The sequence below is a fragment of the Astyanax mexicanus genome, chromosome 25 (genome assembly GCF_023375975.1).
Source record: "Astyanax mexicanus isolate ESR-SI-001 chromosome 25, AstMex3_surface, whole genome shotgun sequence".
Taxonomy (NCBI): Eukaryota; Metazoa; Chordata; class Actinopteri; order Characiformes; family Acestrorhamphidae; genus Astyanax; species Astyanax mexicanus.
Window position 1 is genome coordinate 21,177,249 of NC_064432.1, and position 18,658 is coordinate 21,195,906.

Sequence of the window (18,658 nt, forward strand, 5' to 3'; positions counted from 1 at the left end):
TGTCTATTGTGAGTGGTAATGTTCATGGGGTTGCTGTTTGTACAGTAAATTGTTACTTAAATGAAATTAGGTGTTACCTTAGATAATGGCTTGTGAATGCCCACACTGGTATAAGTTGTGAGGTGCTATCTTGTGAGTGAGGCTGAATGAACACTGGCCAGCGTGCTCAGTTTTAGCACTGTTTGAGCGGGTGCCAGGTGGATGCGATATTACATTTCCGAAGTATTTAACCTCAATCCACAGTTTTACATGTGTACCTGAATATGAAGAATACATATAAGGCATAGAAATCATTGTGTACTACAATGTGTAGTAATGATCATGAGTGGCTGCATCTGGCTAGAACTGTCCATGCAAACAGAAAAACACTGACAAACTCTGGCAGAAATCGGACATCCACACTCATCCAAATCTTAGAGGTCAGTGCAACGTTCTGGGGCTTGCATCTTGCAAGGAACATGCCAAAAGTCATGGGACTTGATTTGTCAGTTTATGTTGATTAAAGTTACAAAACAAAAAAGAATAAAGCTGCCTATCTCAGCCTGGGTAAGTGTGTTCCCCCTAAGCCCTGTGTGGGTCATTGGATCAAGCCTGCTGTGGATATATAACCATGGCGCGATCACTAAGCAACCTAACCCCCTTCACTCTCGAAACCGGTATCAAAGTCCACCTGACTGCCTCTGTTAAATCTCAGCTTTAATCAGGGCAAGAAGACGAAAAAAAATAAAACAAATACAACACACATTAAACTTTAATCTTGGCCTACTTTTGAACGCTCTTTTTTTTTAGGCCGATGGAAACTTGGAACGATTGCCAGAACCTTAATCACGCTCAAGCAAACTCTCACTTAGAGTTTAATCACACTCTCGGACAGAGTTGTTTGTACAGTTTAACCTTGGTTTGGGAACGCACTGGGGTGTGACAAATAAGACAAAACTTTGCAAAATACTTTGTTAACACTTCCTTTCAATCCCGTATTCACAATCGATTTGAATGCATTATGTGACATGAATAATACCTTATAACGAGTATCATAAACTTGTACAGTAACTCATATATACTCTTATGTACTTATAGCAACATACTGCAAATGTCTTTGGAAGTCACACACTTGCACTTTATATTCACTTTTAAATGCATTTATACTGATATATGAATCCAGGATTTTTTGGAAGTGTTACCAATACTACTTTCATATTAGTTTCAAGAATATATTCTAGCAACAATTTTTGTTTAAAGTTTAATTTCTTATATTTAATGAGTTTAAAACATTCAACAGATGTTTGTCTATTGTCCAGCAATTTATCAAGAATCAGATTTTATATAAAACAACAATAATAAAAAACAGAATCTCATATAAAAATTATGTTTATAAGTTAAAATAAGTGCATGCATATAAACTGAAAATGCAAACAAATATAAAAATACTTAAAAAAAACTTAAAATATCATAGTATATAACAGATTATATAAATGTGTCATGATATATTTTGTACACCCCTAGAACATATCACTGCTGCTATGCTTCTGTTTCTTTACAGTTTTTACACCTTTTTCATGTCTTTGTTCCTGTATGTTTCGCTGGTCCAGATCCTTGTGCCACGTCAGGTGAAATCCGGCCTGGAGGATTTGAGCATTTTGGGGATTTTTTCCGTTCTGAAGAATGTAGAGCCACAAGGCAGGCTAAGCTGGCTTTATTAGGCAGCTTTAGGTGGAGAACAGGATTTAAGTTTTGTTTGTGTGTGTGTGTGTGTGTGTGTGTGTGAGAGAGTATAAGTGTAAGGGTCTATTGAGAATAGGAGTTAGCAGTGAGTATACAGGTCTAAATTATAGGCCTCAACCATTATGTGTTGATTAACAAGCATGAAAGCAGCAATTAGTGGAGAAACAGTAATTGTCTGGGACAGTTCCTCAGTTCTCCTTGAATTAGTGCTTATGTTGCTGACAGTGCATGTGTAAACACTCTGTAGGCTTTATATGACCCAGTCTTCTATACTATACTGTCCTCTTCTGGTCTGAAAGAAGAACTGCGGCTGTTTAGTCTTTTCAGAGATGTTAATAATAAGGAGACCAGCCACTGACTGAAATATGAATGAGTTCTTATAATGCTCAACACAGTGTCTGTTTAGAGATAAAGTGTAGACTTTGTGTGCTACAGACATTTTTGTGCTACAGACTAATCATGAGGATTTTGTCAGATTTTTATCAGTGAATTGAAATATGGTGTTAAAATAGTCATTTGAACTACAGAGGTGGACCAGTGAGTCTTGCCCAAGGTGTTATTGGTATAGCACAGCATAGTCACCCAGACTGGGAATTGAACCCCAGTCTTCCACATGATGTGGTAGCTCACTGGCAAGAAGTGGTGTTATCCACTGCACCAGACCAACCACAATCTTTCTCTCTGTCGCTGAAATGTTCATGGTTATTAACTTGGTTCTTTGCTTGGAATATTTCCTATTCCTTACAATTGGGTGTCTTGGGTTCAAAACACCAGAAACAGCATACTGTCTTTATTTTATATATAAAATAAAGCTTTGGTTAAGTACTTTCTGTCCTGAAAAATTCAGCGTTCTCTTTTAGTAAGCCCTTTCTGAGTAGACATTGATAAATTAGAGCTAAAACCTAAAAGTGTGCAGGACTAGGGTGGCGAAATGTTGCCTGGAGTCCTGTAGCAACTATGCACCGACGCTAAAATGGTTTGTTATGAGTGTGTTATGTATACGTGAGACTAATCATATACTTCTCTTCTCTCAACAGACTCCAACTCTGATTGGAAGCTTGTGTCAGAATGACAGCGGAAGACTCCGCCTCTGCCGTCAGCATGAGCAACTCCAGCCCCTCTTCCAACTCTAAGGCAGCACCCAACCACCCAGGCCAGCACGATTCCGTCCCAGAGGGCGTGGCTGGAGCCCCTAATGAATCTGCTTTGTTGGCCCTAATGGAGAGGTCGGGGTACCGGATGGTGCAAGAAAATGGACAGCGCAAATACGGACCACCCCCCGGCTGGCAAGGCCCCTCCCCTCCACGTGGATGCGAGATCTTCGTGGGCAAGATCCCTCGGGACGTCTACGAGGACGAGCTGGTGCCCGTGTTTGAGATGGTGGGACGCATCTACGAGATGCGTCTGATGATGGACTTCGACGGGAAGAACCGTGGCTACGCTTTTGTCATGTACACACAGAAGCATGAGGCCAAGCGTGCAGTCCGAGAGCTGAACAATTATGAAGTGCGCCCAGGGCGGTTGCTGGGTGTCTGCTCTAGTGTGGACAACTGCCGCTTGTTTATAGGTGGAATCCCCAAGACCAAGAAACGAGAGGAGATTCTGGACGAGGTCTCCAAAGTGACTGAAGGCGTCCTGGACGTGATTGTGTACGCAAGTGCTGCAGATAAGATGAAGAACCGCGGCTTTGCTTTCGTAGAGTATGAGTCTCATCGTGCAGCTGCAATGGCCCGGAGGAAACTTATGCCTGGACGCATTCAGGTTAGACACCCACATGAAGGCAAACTTGCTGATTGATTAATTGCGTATTGATTAATTCAAGTTTTTAAGGATGGCAGGTGTTAATTATCCATGGGTTCCCAATGGTGGTCCTAAAGAACCCTTTGCTCTGCACATATTGCAAGGAAGAAGATCAGAAAAAGTCAATCACTATTTGTGCGGCACTCATAAGAATTTGGCCTCCACCTTTAACCCATCTGTGCAATGAACACACACATACTCACCACCGTACATACACAAGGGTCCCACATGTGCACAACTGTGGCATTGGGGGAGCAGTTGGGGGTTAGGTGACTTGCTTAAGGGCAGATCAGCTGTGTCTTGTCGGTTCAGGTGATCACAATGGCAATGGGTGCAGCTGGTTGTCTGTTAACACTTTAGTTTGTTTGTGCCTCAGCCAATACGCTATAGCTTAAAAAAGGAAAACAGAGAAACATAATGGCTACTTTAAGACTAGGGTTGTGTACAATGTCCATAAAAATGCCAGAAATCCAGTATTTAAAAGAAACCTTTCACTAAGAGGAGGTTGGTGCAGCTCTGTACAACGTCACATCTTGCTCACAAGAAACTCTCTTGTAGGTGACCGATGAGGAAAAGCTGATCAATAAGCAGAACTTATTAGATAATAAATAAACTCATTTTAATGAAATGTCCTCAGCTTGCATCACCTGAACCTCTTCAATATAAACAAATGATCCATTACAAAGCTCTCACTTCTAGACGTTTAGTCCATAGATTTAGAACTTACTTCACTGAATAATTCATGTTCATGTTTCTAACTTTGTAAAACCCCCTTCTGTACAGCTCTGGGGTCACCAGATCGCAGTCGACTGGGCAGAACCTGAAATCGACGTTGACGAGGACGTTATGGAAACAGTGAAGATCCTGTATGTTCGCAATCTGATGATTGAGACCAGCGAGGAGATACTCCGCCAGACCTTCGGCCAGTTCAACCCAGGCTGCGTGGAGCGCGTGAAAAAGATCCGAGACTACGCCTTCATCCACTTTACCAGCCGCGATGACGCCGTGGCCGCCATGGATAACCTAAACGGCACTGAGATTGAGGGGTCGTGCATCGAGGTGACGCTGGCCAAGCCGGTGGATAAGGAGCAGTACACTCGCTACCAGAAGGCGTCCAAGGGATCCACCGCCTTGCCTAGCACTGAGACCACCCAGCAGAATTATTTGTACCAGTGCGATCCTTACACACTCACTTACTATGGGTATCCCTACAACCCTCTCATCGGACCCAATCGTGACTACTTCATCAAAGGTTAGAGACCAATTCCTCTCATTGGCTTCTTTTCTTTCCCAGATTGGGAGGTGCTGTTGAAATCAATCCATCAAGACGACCAATGTGCATATTTGACAAAATTTAAAAAAAGCAATCATGTTTGTACTTGCAGTGCACTTTGATAACAATAACTCGATGAATGACTTGCAGACTGGTAACAATGAGTTTATCCATAATGACTCAAATGTATTGAATGGGTTCTATTGTTTGTGCTGTTTCTCAGCTTCCTGTCTCCAATAGTGTTACTTAATGTATAGCTAAGCAACAGTAATTGGCACAATACTAAATTGCTAATCAATAAGAACAATGCCCAGACTTCATTGGTGCTTTGGTAGTACCAGCTTTGGGAACCAACATTCAGGGATGGCATTACATTTCGGAAATGTGTCCTAATTAAACAAATAGTTGCACCCAGAAGGAAGTCTTGGATTGCATTGGTATTCTGAAGGAAGATAAATGTTCCCGGAACAATAAATGCTCGAAAATTTACACTGCTTTTGGCAGCTAAAGGTGTCCAGTGATAATTTACTCCATTCAGCTTGAATATTCTTATGCAGTTCCTCCATTTTTAATGTAGGTCTCCAATGACCTGCTGCCATTCTCAGTTACTCCATGACTCCACTGCATCACCACTGCAGTCTTTGATGATGTTGATGTAGTATTATCATCAGTCAGCACAATGACATGCAGCCTGTCATGCAGCTGTCTGCCAATGGTGCTGACACTAACAGGATAACTAATAGAGGGCATTACGGCTCGCTCAATGTCTGCAATCATGGCTGTTGGGTGATTCTGCCCATGACTTGATACTTGAATCATTTTGTGTCATACATGGTCAAAACTGCCCACTAAGTTTCATTCCTGTCAGTTGATTCCTTCTGGTTGCAACTGCTTTTGACGAAAAATCTATGCTACAAGAATTGACACTTTGACAAAATTATCAAGAATATGAAGAAACCATAAAAACAGAGCAAACCACACTGGCAAACATTACATATAAACGCTAACATCGTTAGCAGTAAAACATAGTCTCTAGGCTCTAGTTACTGTTATCCAAACTGGATTGTCCACCTCACACAATCTTCCTCACAATCAAACTGTTACTAGCCACATTGGCATTATAGTTTTGTATTAGTACTTTGGGACTGGAAGCTGAGCTACTATCTTGATACTGAGTGATGATGAAGTCAATCTATGCTATTTGAATTTTCTAACCCAAATCACAAATCGATCTTTCAGGTTTTTGGTTGGAAACCATTTGTTGGGTTGACCAAAGAGAGTTGATTTCACACCCAAGCTAATTTCTTCAATCTCCTATTCTACAGTTTGTCGGACATTCCTTACATGAATGAAAATGAACCCTATATTTCATACCATAGACATCTTCACTTTAACACCCGTTCAACTACACGTTATAATTCAGTTTTTTACAGCGTGATTAAGCGTCAAAGCTGTCACTGAAACACTGAAGAGTAGTTAATGCATTAGGTAATTACTGCACACTGTTCTGTGTGTATTTAAGGGGTTATAGATGGCAGGATATCACTTTATTCTGATACCAATACAAGAGTTGAAACTGTAGGTATTGACCCATATTGATTAATGGAAACAAACTACTCCACACAGTCTACCCTTCCACAGAAAAAACACACAGCTAACATCTGGATTTGGGCTGTTTCAGGCTAGATAAAAGCACACAAACCCACAGCTTGTCTGGTTTCTTTGTAGAAATATAATCAATAAAATACTAGCAAATAAATTACTTTCTGAAGCAGATAAACAAACAAAATGAACTTGAACTTTGGCACAAATTGTAATGCCAGTCATGGGCTAGAGGGGTATAAATTCCCCAGTATTGAGCTGCAGTATTGGTGCAGTGAAACTGTGTTCTCTGGAATGATGGTGCACCATCCAGTCCTGGTGTTGGGAGTGAGGTGGGGTGGTGATCTGTCATCCAACATCATGAGTAGGGTTGCAACGGTATGAGATTTTCACGGTATGATAACCGTCTCGGAAAATACCGCGGTATCACGGTTATCACGGTATCACAGTTTGTTACATATATTATTAAACTGACCCTTAAAGAAATTACAACAAAGTTTTTTTGTTCAATTAACTATTTATTGTAGAAACTACACCATCAGGTGAAGGAAACCATGTTTTTCCACTACTCTTAAGGGCATTAAGAGTGTATATATATATATATAAAAAAGTTGGTATATAACCAGATACTGCAGAAAGAGGGGATTTATTTCTGACATGATCCTCACAATAGAGATTTCTATTTTAAGGCTTTCACACCTTAAAACCTTCAACATATGAAAAACAGGCACGTCAGAATTTGAAAATGAACGCATGTAAATGAACGGCGTCTTTCACATCCAGTCCGGCCAGGACCTTTACACGGACACGTGAATCCATCGTAGCACGCACTTCACGCCTGTACCTGCGTGCCCGAATTTCGGATAACTCAGCGCTTTTGCGGGCGCTTACCGCATGGGTTGTGCACGACTACAAAGAAGTTTTATTTAGGTTATTTAGGTAAAATTATAAACTGAACACATACTTTGCGCTGCACAGCGGGGTGGTGTTCTCGGAGATGGGAGAACAGGTTTGATGTATTTCCTCCTTTAGCTGTGACTACGGCCACATTGATTACAAGCTTGTTGATTACAAGATTACAAGTCTGTTTTCAGGCTGTTTGAATGAGCGAAATATGATCAGAATTATGTTAATTAACACTAACATAGAAGCATAGAACTATTATTTAATAAAAATGATTTTTAAGAACAGCTAAACACAGTGCGGAGAAGTTCACGTGCGAGAGAGAGACACAGAGAGAGAGAGAGATTTGCGTGTTCTGATGTGAGCTACTCACAGGTAAAGGTTCTCTTTTATCTCCTCGTGCTCATTTTAGTCCAATTCATAATTCTGCAGTTTCTCAGTGTTTTCTGTCGTATTTTGCGGCTAGCGCGAGCGCTTACAACTAACACCGCGGACCGCGAGGTGCAGCCGCGCTGCCGCTGTTGTGCCGAATCCGACTCCCTGCTCAATCCGACTCCCGCTTCGCGGACAGAATCGGCACAACACCTCCCGCTGTAGAACTGCGGGAGTGAAAACAGCGCTTATAAATAAGTTAGTTAAGTTTCACTTTCAGTTTTCGTTATTTGGTTCGTTTTCATTAACAATAATAATTGGCATTAACATTGTGATTATCACACCAGAGCTTTATTTAAAAATAAAATATATAATTAAAAAACAGATGCCTACATCTCAGACTATTTTCTGGAGCCCAACCCGACCCGGCCCGAGGAATGTGGTGGGAAATCTCGTCCCGAACGGACCCGATTTCGGGTCGGTCCTCGGGTCAGGTCTGGTTCGGGCAGAGAATCTAGGCTCTAGTCTGATGCACTTTCTGCCATTCTCACCGCTGTGTGCTGAGTAGCTGAAGCGGAGCAGAGTTGCGCATGCGCGGGTGACTTTCTCCGCTGGCTTGCGTTTTACGGTAATAAGCAAACACACACGGTATGATAACCGTGCATTTTAATACCACGGTATACCGTGAAACCGGTTACCGCTGCAACCCTAATCATGAGCCATCATGAGTCACAGCAGTGCTTCTCCAAAGTCTGATAGAAAGTTTGCCAAAAAACAAAGACAGGATAAATAATATATGTATAATACCCTTCATTTCTGAAGAAACAGTAAAAGAACAGTTAACCCAATACTTGTTCATATAATCCATACAGTGTATCTCTCAGTACTTGTCCTTATTTGAAATAGCTCCCTCTGTCAGTGTCTGAAAGTGCCCCCTTGTCACTTTTATCTCAAGCAGGTACTGTAAGAGGGCGTGGCCGGGCTGGAGCCGGTAACAGGGGCCCAGGGCTCCGCGGCTCATACCTTGGCGGCTATTCAGCTGGCCGAGGCATTTACAGCCGCTACCACGAAGGAAAGACCAAGCTGCCGGACAAACCATATGAGCTCATGTCCAGTCTGGAGCTGGCAGCTGTTAACCCAGTGGGCATTAAGCCTGGCACAAGTCAGTGTGACACTTGAAACACACACACACACACACAGCCATACACATACTGATACTGATGATGTATAGATCATATATATCATCTCCACTTGACTCAGTTCCAGGGGGTCAGTGAAACGCAAACCCTGCAATTGTGTCCGCATTTAGATACCGTATTTTTTGCACTATAAGGCGCACAGTATTATAAGGCACATATTAAGAGACACTATAAGGAACTTCTAATTCATCAGGTCCCCCCATTGGGTGGTGGTTGGGGGGAAGCTAACTAAGTTACATAAAGCTAAGTTAAGTAAACAAAACTGTAATAACAAGGACAAAAAAGTCAAGAGTGCTGGTTGTTAATCTACACAGATTTATCTCCTGAAAACTGTTAATTTTGGTGAATAAAGCACTTTCGTTTATTTACAGTAAGCTTAGATTACCAAATTTCTCCAGCACTAAGGCTTGGAGCAGGCTACAGGCCGACAACACTCCCCTCTGAATGCGAAAATAGCTAGCGTGGTTAGCACTGACGTTTTTTGGGAAAATTAAAGGATTTTAAGTGTGCTTTATAGTGCGAAAAATACAGTAAGTGTAAATGTACATAATATCCTGCACTGTTCTTTTAATTGCACTTAATTATAGAAAAAAGTACAGCTACAGGGGGGAAAAAGAGTAAGTCATTACTTTCCACTTCTGACCTCTTAGTGTGATTGCCTGAAAAATAAAGAGCAAACGTTTAAATTACATACCCCTTTCCTGGACTGGAGTCAAGTGAAGAAACACTAATATCTCTCTATTTCTCTGATATTGCTGCCTGCTTCCTTATTAAATACTATCAACTTCCTGCCTATACACACTTCTGATTTTATAAATCTGATACAACACATTCATTCTGTTCAAGCAACTTTTAGCATTGAATCGTTTCATGCTGAAAAGTTGTGGAACTGGTTCGGGCACAATAATGCGGCTTTTAATCACTTTTCTCAACGCTGTTCTTGTGAAATCAGGAGACCTGCTGCCTCTGTTTGAGCGGCCTGATCCCTCGGTCACTCTGATCTCTGACCAGTGAGCTTTTCTAACTCCTGACGGGAATATTGTGACGTAAAGAGGCTGATCCGAAATCTGAATTAACCCCAGCAATGAAAAGAGTTTTTGTTTGTGGAAACAATGGGGATTTGTGTGTATAAAATGTGTGTGTGTGTGTGGTTAGTGGTGTTAATCCTAATCCAAGTCACTCGCCATAACTGAGATCAGTTTGTGAGCTTGAACCTCCCTCCTTTTTGTCCTTTTCACTTTCGCACACAAACAAGTGGAATTTCTTTCTCCGTTGCTTTCGCTTCTCTGTGCATCTCTATGGTGTAGTTCCTGTCTTGGATTAGGCTTAAATTTCTGCTTTACAGTTTTACTGGTTTTCCCTGCTTTCTACAGCACTCTAACCTTTTCATGACCTTTATTTCACATTGGACATACACTGCCTGTTAAATGTTTGGGAACATTTAGGCTTATTTAATTATTATTATTATTATAATTTTTTTAAATAATTTGTGTAGCATTTTTGCTATATAGTTGTAAAAAAGTTTATCCATTTTAGTGCTATATACAACTACAAATACAAGTTATAAATGGAAAGTACCTTATGTACCTGCTATAATTGACTTCTTAAAGCCCACTTTTTCTTTTATCTTTTTAAAAAAACCTCGAACAATGTTTTCTTATTTGGTATTTATTTGAAAAACATTTTTTAAAAAGAAAAAAAAATGTAGGAAGAAATTTAAAGTTTTCTTTTACTTTAAAAAATTAGGTATCCCCAAACCTTTAAAAGGCACAGTGAACAACATTGCTCCCAGTTTTACATATTTACAAATACATAAAATTACACTATTGATTTATAGTGTGTTGGATAACTCTAATTGTGCGTGTGTGTTTGTTATTATATATATATAGTGGCTTTGCCAGCTCTTGGTGCACAGTATCCTACCGTATTCTCTGCCACTCCTGCTGCTACTAAGCTGGTGGAGGATGGGAAGATGCACCCAGTGGAGCACCTGATCAACCCTCTGGCGCTCCAGCACGACCACACAGCTGCTTCTGCCAACGCTGCTGTCATCCCTTCAGTGTCCACGCCTCCACCCTTCCAGGTACTACAGAGGAACTGTCCTGTGTTTCTTTCAGGATGTTTAATATATGAAAACATATACAGCGCTGAAAATTTAGAGGCCACTTCACTTTCTCAATCAGTTTCTCTGATTATCTATTTATAGGTTTATGTTTGAGTAAAATGAACATTGTTGTTTTATTCTATAAGCTACCGATGACATTCATCACAGTATATTCCCACAGTATTGAACCTTGTGCAATACTGGAAGAAATGTGGGTTTCTGTCATTTCAGATGATGATTCCTCATCACTTCTCTAAAAACTCCACCCATGCAGAGTTATAAATATAAAAACTTTACTCATAGTGACTGGAGAATGGCCAAAGGATCAATGGGAGACATAGTAAATATTTATGTACAGGCACGCAGGGCCCTATTTTAGAGCACTATAGGCAAACCATCAGTGTGTCTTTGCTATCTTTATGATGGAAAAAGTACATGATAAGTATTTTGTATTCTCTTAAATAATCAAGGGTGTGTTTTAGGTGTAATGTGAAATAAACCAACCAGTGTGTCACTTGCTATTCCCTTTAAGAGCTGGTTATGCTCTGACTTTGGGGCATTGCTATTTCAGCGACGCAGTAGCAATAGACTGTTCATGAGGTGTAAGATAGCCATGAGCAATGTGGCTCACCTTGCACAGGGTGTAAGATAGGGCCCTTAAAACATTAGCATTAAAAAAACATTCAGTTCAGATGCCCATCATTTGGCCTCATTCGCCATCATTTGCCATGTTTTGTGTTCTTTTGATTGTTCTATTGATTTAATGTAATCAAAGAGAAGTGCAAGGATTCTTTTAATTCAGTTAAGGCGGCTTTGACAACTTTACCATTTTCTGGCGGCAGGTTACAATAAATGGCAAATAACTTTAACTAAAAATTCCTTCTCATCTCCTTCTCTTCCTCGCAGGGTCGTCCCATCACTCCTGTGTATGCAGTGGCTCCTAACATGCAGCGGATCCCGGCGTCAGCCGCTGGTCTGTACAGTGCTGGCTACGTGCCCATGGCCGCCCATGCTAACACAGCTGCCCTGGCAGCGCTGCAGAAGAACGCAGCCATAGCTGCTGCTTATGGAGGTTATACCGGCTACATGCCCCAAGCCTTCCCTGCTGCTGCAACCTTCCAGATGCCCATGCACGACATCTACCAGACCTACTGAAACAACCCACAAGTGTCCCAGCATGTCAGACAGACTAAAACACAACTCAAAACTGCTGAGCTGCAGCTTCCTGAGACATATACCTGAAGCCTAACCTACTGACCGCCCATTAAAAATAGGCAGATGACCTGAAGCAAATCTACTGACCCCAAAAAGAAAGAAAGAAAACAGCCTGAACTAAACTAACAGCGAGCCAAGACATCCGTCACACTGCACACATCAAAAAGAGATGAGACGCGACCAGACCTACTGGCCTAAATGATTTTGCCCAGGAGCTTTGGCTGCGTCTTTGCACTCCACTAGACCTACTGACCTACGTACATCAACTGATGCATTGCTCACTCCAGACGTGACTGCAGAACATGCTGACCTAGACTCCTTAACACTGAACTGGCTTGACTAAAGCTACTTACCCGACTCGACTATGCACATTCAGCCAAATGTGAGAGCAATTTATGACTGACCAAATCTTACTGACCTTACTCACGGACTGTTAGCACCGGTGTGGCCTGCTGATATCAGTGTGCGTGCTACTTATCATTCATCTCTTTGAAGGGCACCTTCATTCCTATTGTGATACCTCCAAAAGCATCTCATCTCAAGTTCCTACAATGTGACCATTGTCCAGCACTCCATATCTCTGACCTGACCCCGAACTATTATTCTTCTGTGGTTCTGAAATAATAACAGCTAAGTAGAGCACATCAAATGTAGCCATCTTTCTGAACCAATTCATCTGCACTGATTCTGCATTTCTTACACGTTGAGCATTAGGTCTCAATCTGGGCACATGGCACGATTTATACAATTCGCTAATATCTAATTCAGTAACACTGAAGGGCAGCATTTGTAAAAATACGTTAACATTTAAAGCATATTCTAACAAAGCATGACAAAATTCATGGGACAGGAATTAGTATCTTGTTCCAGCAAAATGTCAGGCCATGTCTCAAGCTTTTAATATTAGATTTCAGATTCAGCACAAAACATAGGATACTAAGAATTGGTGGACTGATTAACGTCTCTTTGGGAAGGATTTCTGACCAGACTATTCCTTGAAAACTAGAAAAAATACTAGAATACTTAAAAAAACCCTAAAACTAGTTAATAAATCCACAATAACATCTTTGTCGAATCTTTGTCGTTGTTTCGTTGATGTTTCACATCAATATCGGGATATCCATCATTGTTATTTAAAATTTGGCCAAAAACATCATGCAGTGTTCACCCAGCAAGCTCAACTCACTCTCTTATCATAAGGCTGTAAGAAACGCTTAACCAGTGCCAAATATAAGAATGTAGAGTCCAGTAATGTGAGATAATATAATACCAATAGTTGGAGGGAAATGCTATAAAACCAGCAGGATCATACTTACTGACACTCCACGTCCAACCTGAACCAGTCAACCTGAACTGAACGCCTTGAACCTTCAGGGTACCTTCACTGTAACCCCAACACTCCAGGGTAACTTGTCTATCTTTAAGAAGAATACTGAAGGAATGTTCATATATATTTATAGACATTATAGACATAAAGCAGAAATACATCACATTTATTTCTCTCTTTCCACTTTACTTTTTGTTTGAGTTTTTGTTCGGATGAAAAGAAGAAAACTGCTGAAAACAATCTTAAAACGGGCAAAACGAAGAAAACACAACTCACGCCTTAACTGCTGAGCAGATGTCTGTATGACCACTGAAGAAAGAGACAATATAGGGTGTTTTTTTTTTGTTTGTTTAAACGTATGCACGGGATTCCTTTAAGATCTGATATTCTTTGCTAGGTAGTTCAACTCCAAGTCTGAATGATGATACCTGAGTTATAACTTCTGACCTTTTTATTCTTATTCTTTGTTTTGTTTGTGGTATATATATATATATATATATATATATATATATATATATGTGTATTTGTTGTTGACTAATACATTTAAGTTCGCTGTTTAGTTGTCTGTTATTTGGAGGTTTTAATGTATGGATTATTTTAATGTTTTTAAACATTAAAACATGAGATTTTCTTGTAGAACTAGAAGAGAAAGAAAGAAAAAAAGCTCAACACGGGAACACAGACGACAAATAGCCATTGCATTTAAGCACATAACTACACTCAGTAGCCAAACTCTAGAGCTGTGTTAAGAAACAGAAACTCAGAAACAGAATTTCAGCAATACCTCCACTGACAAAAGTATTTTACAGTACGTGTTCTGTCCTCTTAGAGGTGTTCTGCCTTAATAGCTGTCTTCAGGATCTCTGTGCAGGAAAGTCAAACTTTTAGAAGCAACACAGAATTTCTGTATTTGTGGGGTAGCTCTTTTGTGATAAGTCGTTGTGAATGTAAGAACAGGACTGAAGAAATTTAAGTTTTTAATCATTTTTAATGGAGGTGGCATATTATTCATTAATAAATGCCATTACAAGGCCCTGGTTTCCCTTAGATCCAGATTACCAACCAGCTCACTGTGGATAAACTCTACTTTGTCTGAGCAGCACATGTTTCTACTTGTTTTCGACCAGTATTTCTCAATCCTGGTTCTGGAGGCCCATTGCCCTGAACTATTTAGGGTTTTCCCTGCCCACAACACACCTGATCCAACTGAGGCCCAGATAAACACTACATAATTTTACTCCCTGATTTCCAATCATTGACTACAGTCAATGAGAGTGCAGGATATGTGGAGATCTTAGAGAGTTTATGGAGAGCAGTCAGGCTCGCCGTGTGTTCCTCCTAGTGTAAGATCGCACAATTTGTGACTCTATATCTCTGATTATTTGTCTCTGATCAAAGTCTTGTACTGTGGAAGCTAACCTACAACTACTAAAATATTCCTGATTATAAGACAAGATTACAAGTCCTGTAGTGTGAACTTTAGCTCATTACTCAGCTCATTAACAGTCAGTTGTTGTGTAAAAGGTGTGTTAAAGCAGGAGAAGCACTAAAGTGTGAAGGACTTTCCTTGTTTTCTGAAGCTCTGAATTATAGACTATTTTTCTAGTTTGAGTTTGTGTGTGAAACCACTGTACCTAAACAAGTGCCACTCAGTTTTATTGACTGATCACCAAACTCTACACTGGAAGCGCTGCCCAGTTGGTAGAAGAATGTATATACTGTTTATACTGGTTATTTACAGTCTTGATATTCTTCTAAAGAGCTTATTTTATGTATATTTCCGAATTAAATTAATCTAGTAGTTTAATTCCTCATTTATGTCAGTAGGCTGTCCGTCCAGAAGCTTTTTTTTTGTATTTTACGTTTGGGGTTTCTATTTTTTAAATATTTTTCTGTCATGTGATGTGCTGTATTTTTCTTTTATTTGACACTCCATATGGTACCGTGTGTGGTAGATTTTTGTTTCTGACATTCTGACATTGTAGTAAGGTGCACTTAAACGTATTTTAAAACAGGAGAGTCGCTTAGAGTATGTGAATACAATTAAAATGCAAGTGCCTTTAGTATGTATACATGCATTTGGGCTGAACTGGGCACTTTTTTTTTTCCTTCATTGTATTTGGTTAATTTTTGTATTTAAAGTTTTTTAAAATTGTTTCCCCTGAAATTAATGGGACCAAACTGGAAGCAAGACTTTAAATTAAGTGTTGTGCATCATAATTATACTTTCTAAAAGCTGCTACATGTCACCACTGTGCCTCCCTAAGTGATGTCCATGTTAAAAAAAATAGTAATTACAAGCTAGCTACGACTGACAAGTAAATAAGAGCTAGAAAAGGTGCAAAATAGTAACTATAACTACTGTATTGACTACTGTATTTAACTAGAAGCTAGGCTAAGCTATTTTTTTAACAGCCAGCAAACATGTGACTCGCAATGGGCTACGATGAATAGCATCTACACAGCAGAGGTTCCAGTGTTAAATCAGCACTGTTAGTGTTAAATTAACACAAAAACTGCTGATTTAAGTCTGAAAACATTGCTGTAAATAAATCTAGTCACTATAGCCAATAATTGCTAGTCTGTAGCTGCTAGTTACATGTTTAACCCAGTGTATAACCCAGTTCACTGGCTAGCAAACTAATAATTACTATGCAGCTACTACTGTCACTGGATATTGACTAGCAACCTACTAGTAACTACTAACAAAACTAGTAACTAGCATTTAGCAAGCTGTAGCTAGTAACTAGTTACTTGTCACCATAATGTATCCCAAAGTCAGTGGCTTTTTCACACTCCCAGTGTAGAGACAGTGGTAGGGCTTGCTACTCCTATTCCTTTACTTTGCAATCATAAACAAGATGGCAGCTTCCATTTCTGCCATATTTGAGCTTTAAAATGTTGCAATGTGAAAGAATGAAGAGACATTATACACTCTAATACAAATGTTGGAATTTCCTAGTTCTGATTGGGAAGTTTTAACTGGAACGCTTCTACAGGTTGTATTTTTTACTGGGAAAGTTGGGAGAGCCTTACCAACACGTTTCAGAATTCAGAATCCAGGATGGGTGGCCTTAACTTTGACTGTAAAGCAGTAAAACAGTAGTATCACACAGTTTATTATAAAGCACTTCTATTTATTAGTGTTTCATTAAATCAGTCATACACACAGTACTGTCCAACTTCTATCTTATCTGTGGACATGTTTCAGTGAGGTTTGGATGCACAAAATACTGCATAGTATGTTGTTATCCACTGGCAGTGCAAACATTGATATTCAAATCAGCTGGAGCGACATCTGAGGTAAATGGAACGCAGCGGAAAATTTTAAACATAATAAACAGTCTATGGTGCCACTCCCTTTATAATGGCTCTACTGAGGACCATTACTTGGTCAATGACTGTGCTAAAAGGGTGTGATTACTTTATGTTTTTACTCAGTGGTGCCGTGTTCTTTTAAAACATGCAACTTCCACAGTAGATATCTTTATGATTTGATAACATGAGAGCCTGCTTTAACATCATTTTATCTAATTTACTCTGTGGATTGTTCTAAAACATCAGGGTAGTTTCCCAGACAGGGATTAATCTTAGTCTAAGACTACACAGCATTTTTATTGGAGCCTAAGACTAGGCTTAATCCTTGTCTGGAAAAAAACAACCCTCATAGTGTAGCCTACTTTATAACCACTGAGAGACTATGTCATGTATTCCTAACTACTGCACTATTCCACTATTAACTATTATATCATTAATAACTCCTTGTGAATTTGAAGGGTAGTGTGAGTGTAGGGTTTGGCAGAGGAGGCCTCGCTCCTTTGTTCTTTTGTTCGTTCTTTTCATCATCTCTTCTTTAGTGCTTTTCATACTCAAGGTGAAGGATTTTTGTGTGTGTGTGTTTTTTTTGTTATATCATTTTCCTGTAAGATTTTTTTTGTGGAGGGCGGGTGGGTTGCTACATCTAACCTTTTTTTGTCATTGCTTATGTTTGGCTTATTATTAATATTATTATAAAATATGATTTATGTTTTATTGAGCATAAACTGCGTGTTAAGACTGAGCAACACTTACATTGGGAAGGCTAGGCTACTTAAATTAACTTTCTGGCCATACAAGCAACGTTTCTGCAAGAAAAAACAAAAAAAACAAGAGTAACAGCTAGACACTTATGCTGTAACTGCATGAACACACACATCCTAAAAGTGTGTGTACATGGTCATTGCAGGAGTGCAAACACACTCTGCTGTTGAACGCTGGTCCTTAAGTTGAGCTTTCCTTTCTGTAGGATTCTATTTGTCTCCTTAGAGTCTTTTATTATGGCCCGAAGGTCAGGATATATTTAATATATATACATTGCATTGTTTTGTGTATGAAGTAAGAAGAAATGCTATAATATATTTGAAGTGAAACATTTTTTCCTTTCTTTATATGCGACTTGTTTAGAGAGTTTTTGCCAAAGTGTTCAATAGTGTTCTTAAAACCTAAAAAAAAAAAAAAAATGAAAACCACAAAAAAGAAAAATATGTTTTAGTTGTGTTTTTTGTTGTTGTTGTTGTTGTTGTTATTGTTTTTTCAGTTATACTGGACAGAGCTGGCCAGTTCTAACTGAATGCTGACCCGACATGGGCTCAAGCATCCACTGAAAACAATTTGCTCTCTATCGCGATCATTTCATTAACACTACATATGTAGTTTTAGGTGACTTTTATTCTTCTTGCTACTTCAGAACTAAACGGACAAGTTGTTTGATGGTTGCAGATGTTTTCAAGCTCTTGCCAAAATGTTTCTAACCGTCTCTTTGTAGAACTTTTTTAGAACTGTTTTCTAGCACACACTATTTGTAAGAGGCTTTTTTTGGCATTGTGTAGGCTATTTATAGTGGTTCAGTAGCTGAATAAAGCATTTTAAAAAAAGAGATCATTTACTGTGTGGTGTTTTCACTGTTGCAAAACTATGTATCCTAAAAAAAACTAAACCTACTAATACAACTACACTAAATTAGTTAGCATCAGCTAACAAAACAGAGTGGCAATATAGCATACAAACCAAGTCTCCCTGAAGCTGCGGGAGTCTCCCGCATTTCGGTAGTGCCTCCCTGATGCCCGCGAATCACTTATAATCACCCGGAAAACGCAAAAAAT

The 18,658-nt window shown here is 39.6% G+C and overlaps 1 protein-coding gene across 7 annotated transcripts in view; it reads left to right on the plus strand.

Annotated features, from left to right (window-relative positions):
- rbm47 (RNA binding motif protein 47) overlaps positions 1 to 18,432 on the plus strand; it is a 48,169-nt gene extending 29,737 nt beyond the window's left edge. For 5 of the 7 annotated variants that reach the window (XM_022682045.2, XM_022682046.2, XM_022682047.2 and 2 more), the window contains exons 2-6: positions 2,760 to 3,483; positions 4,306 to 4,774; positions 8,628 to 8,834; positions 10,761 to 10,954; positions 11,882 to 18,432. In XM_022682045.2, coding sequence (XP_022537766.2) covers positions 2,791 to 3,483; positions 4,306 to 4,774; positions 8,628 to 8,834; positions 10,761 to 10,954; positions 11,882 to 12,130 — 1,812 coding nt within the window. In that variant the 5' untranslated portion in view covers positions 2,760 to 2,790 and the 3' untranslated portion in view covers positions 12,131 to 18,432. The remainder of the gene's footprint in view (positions 1 to 2,759; positions 3,484 to 4,305; positions 4,775 to 8,627; positions 8,835 to 10,760; positions 10,955 to 11,881) is intronic. The other 2 variants (XM_022682049.2, XM_022682050.2) reach the window with 2 other exon arrangements.
- The last annotated feature ends 226 nt before the right edge of the window (positions 18,433 to 18,658 follow it).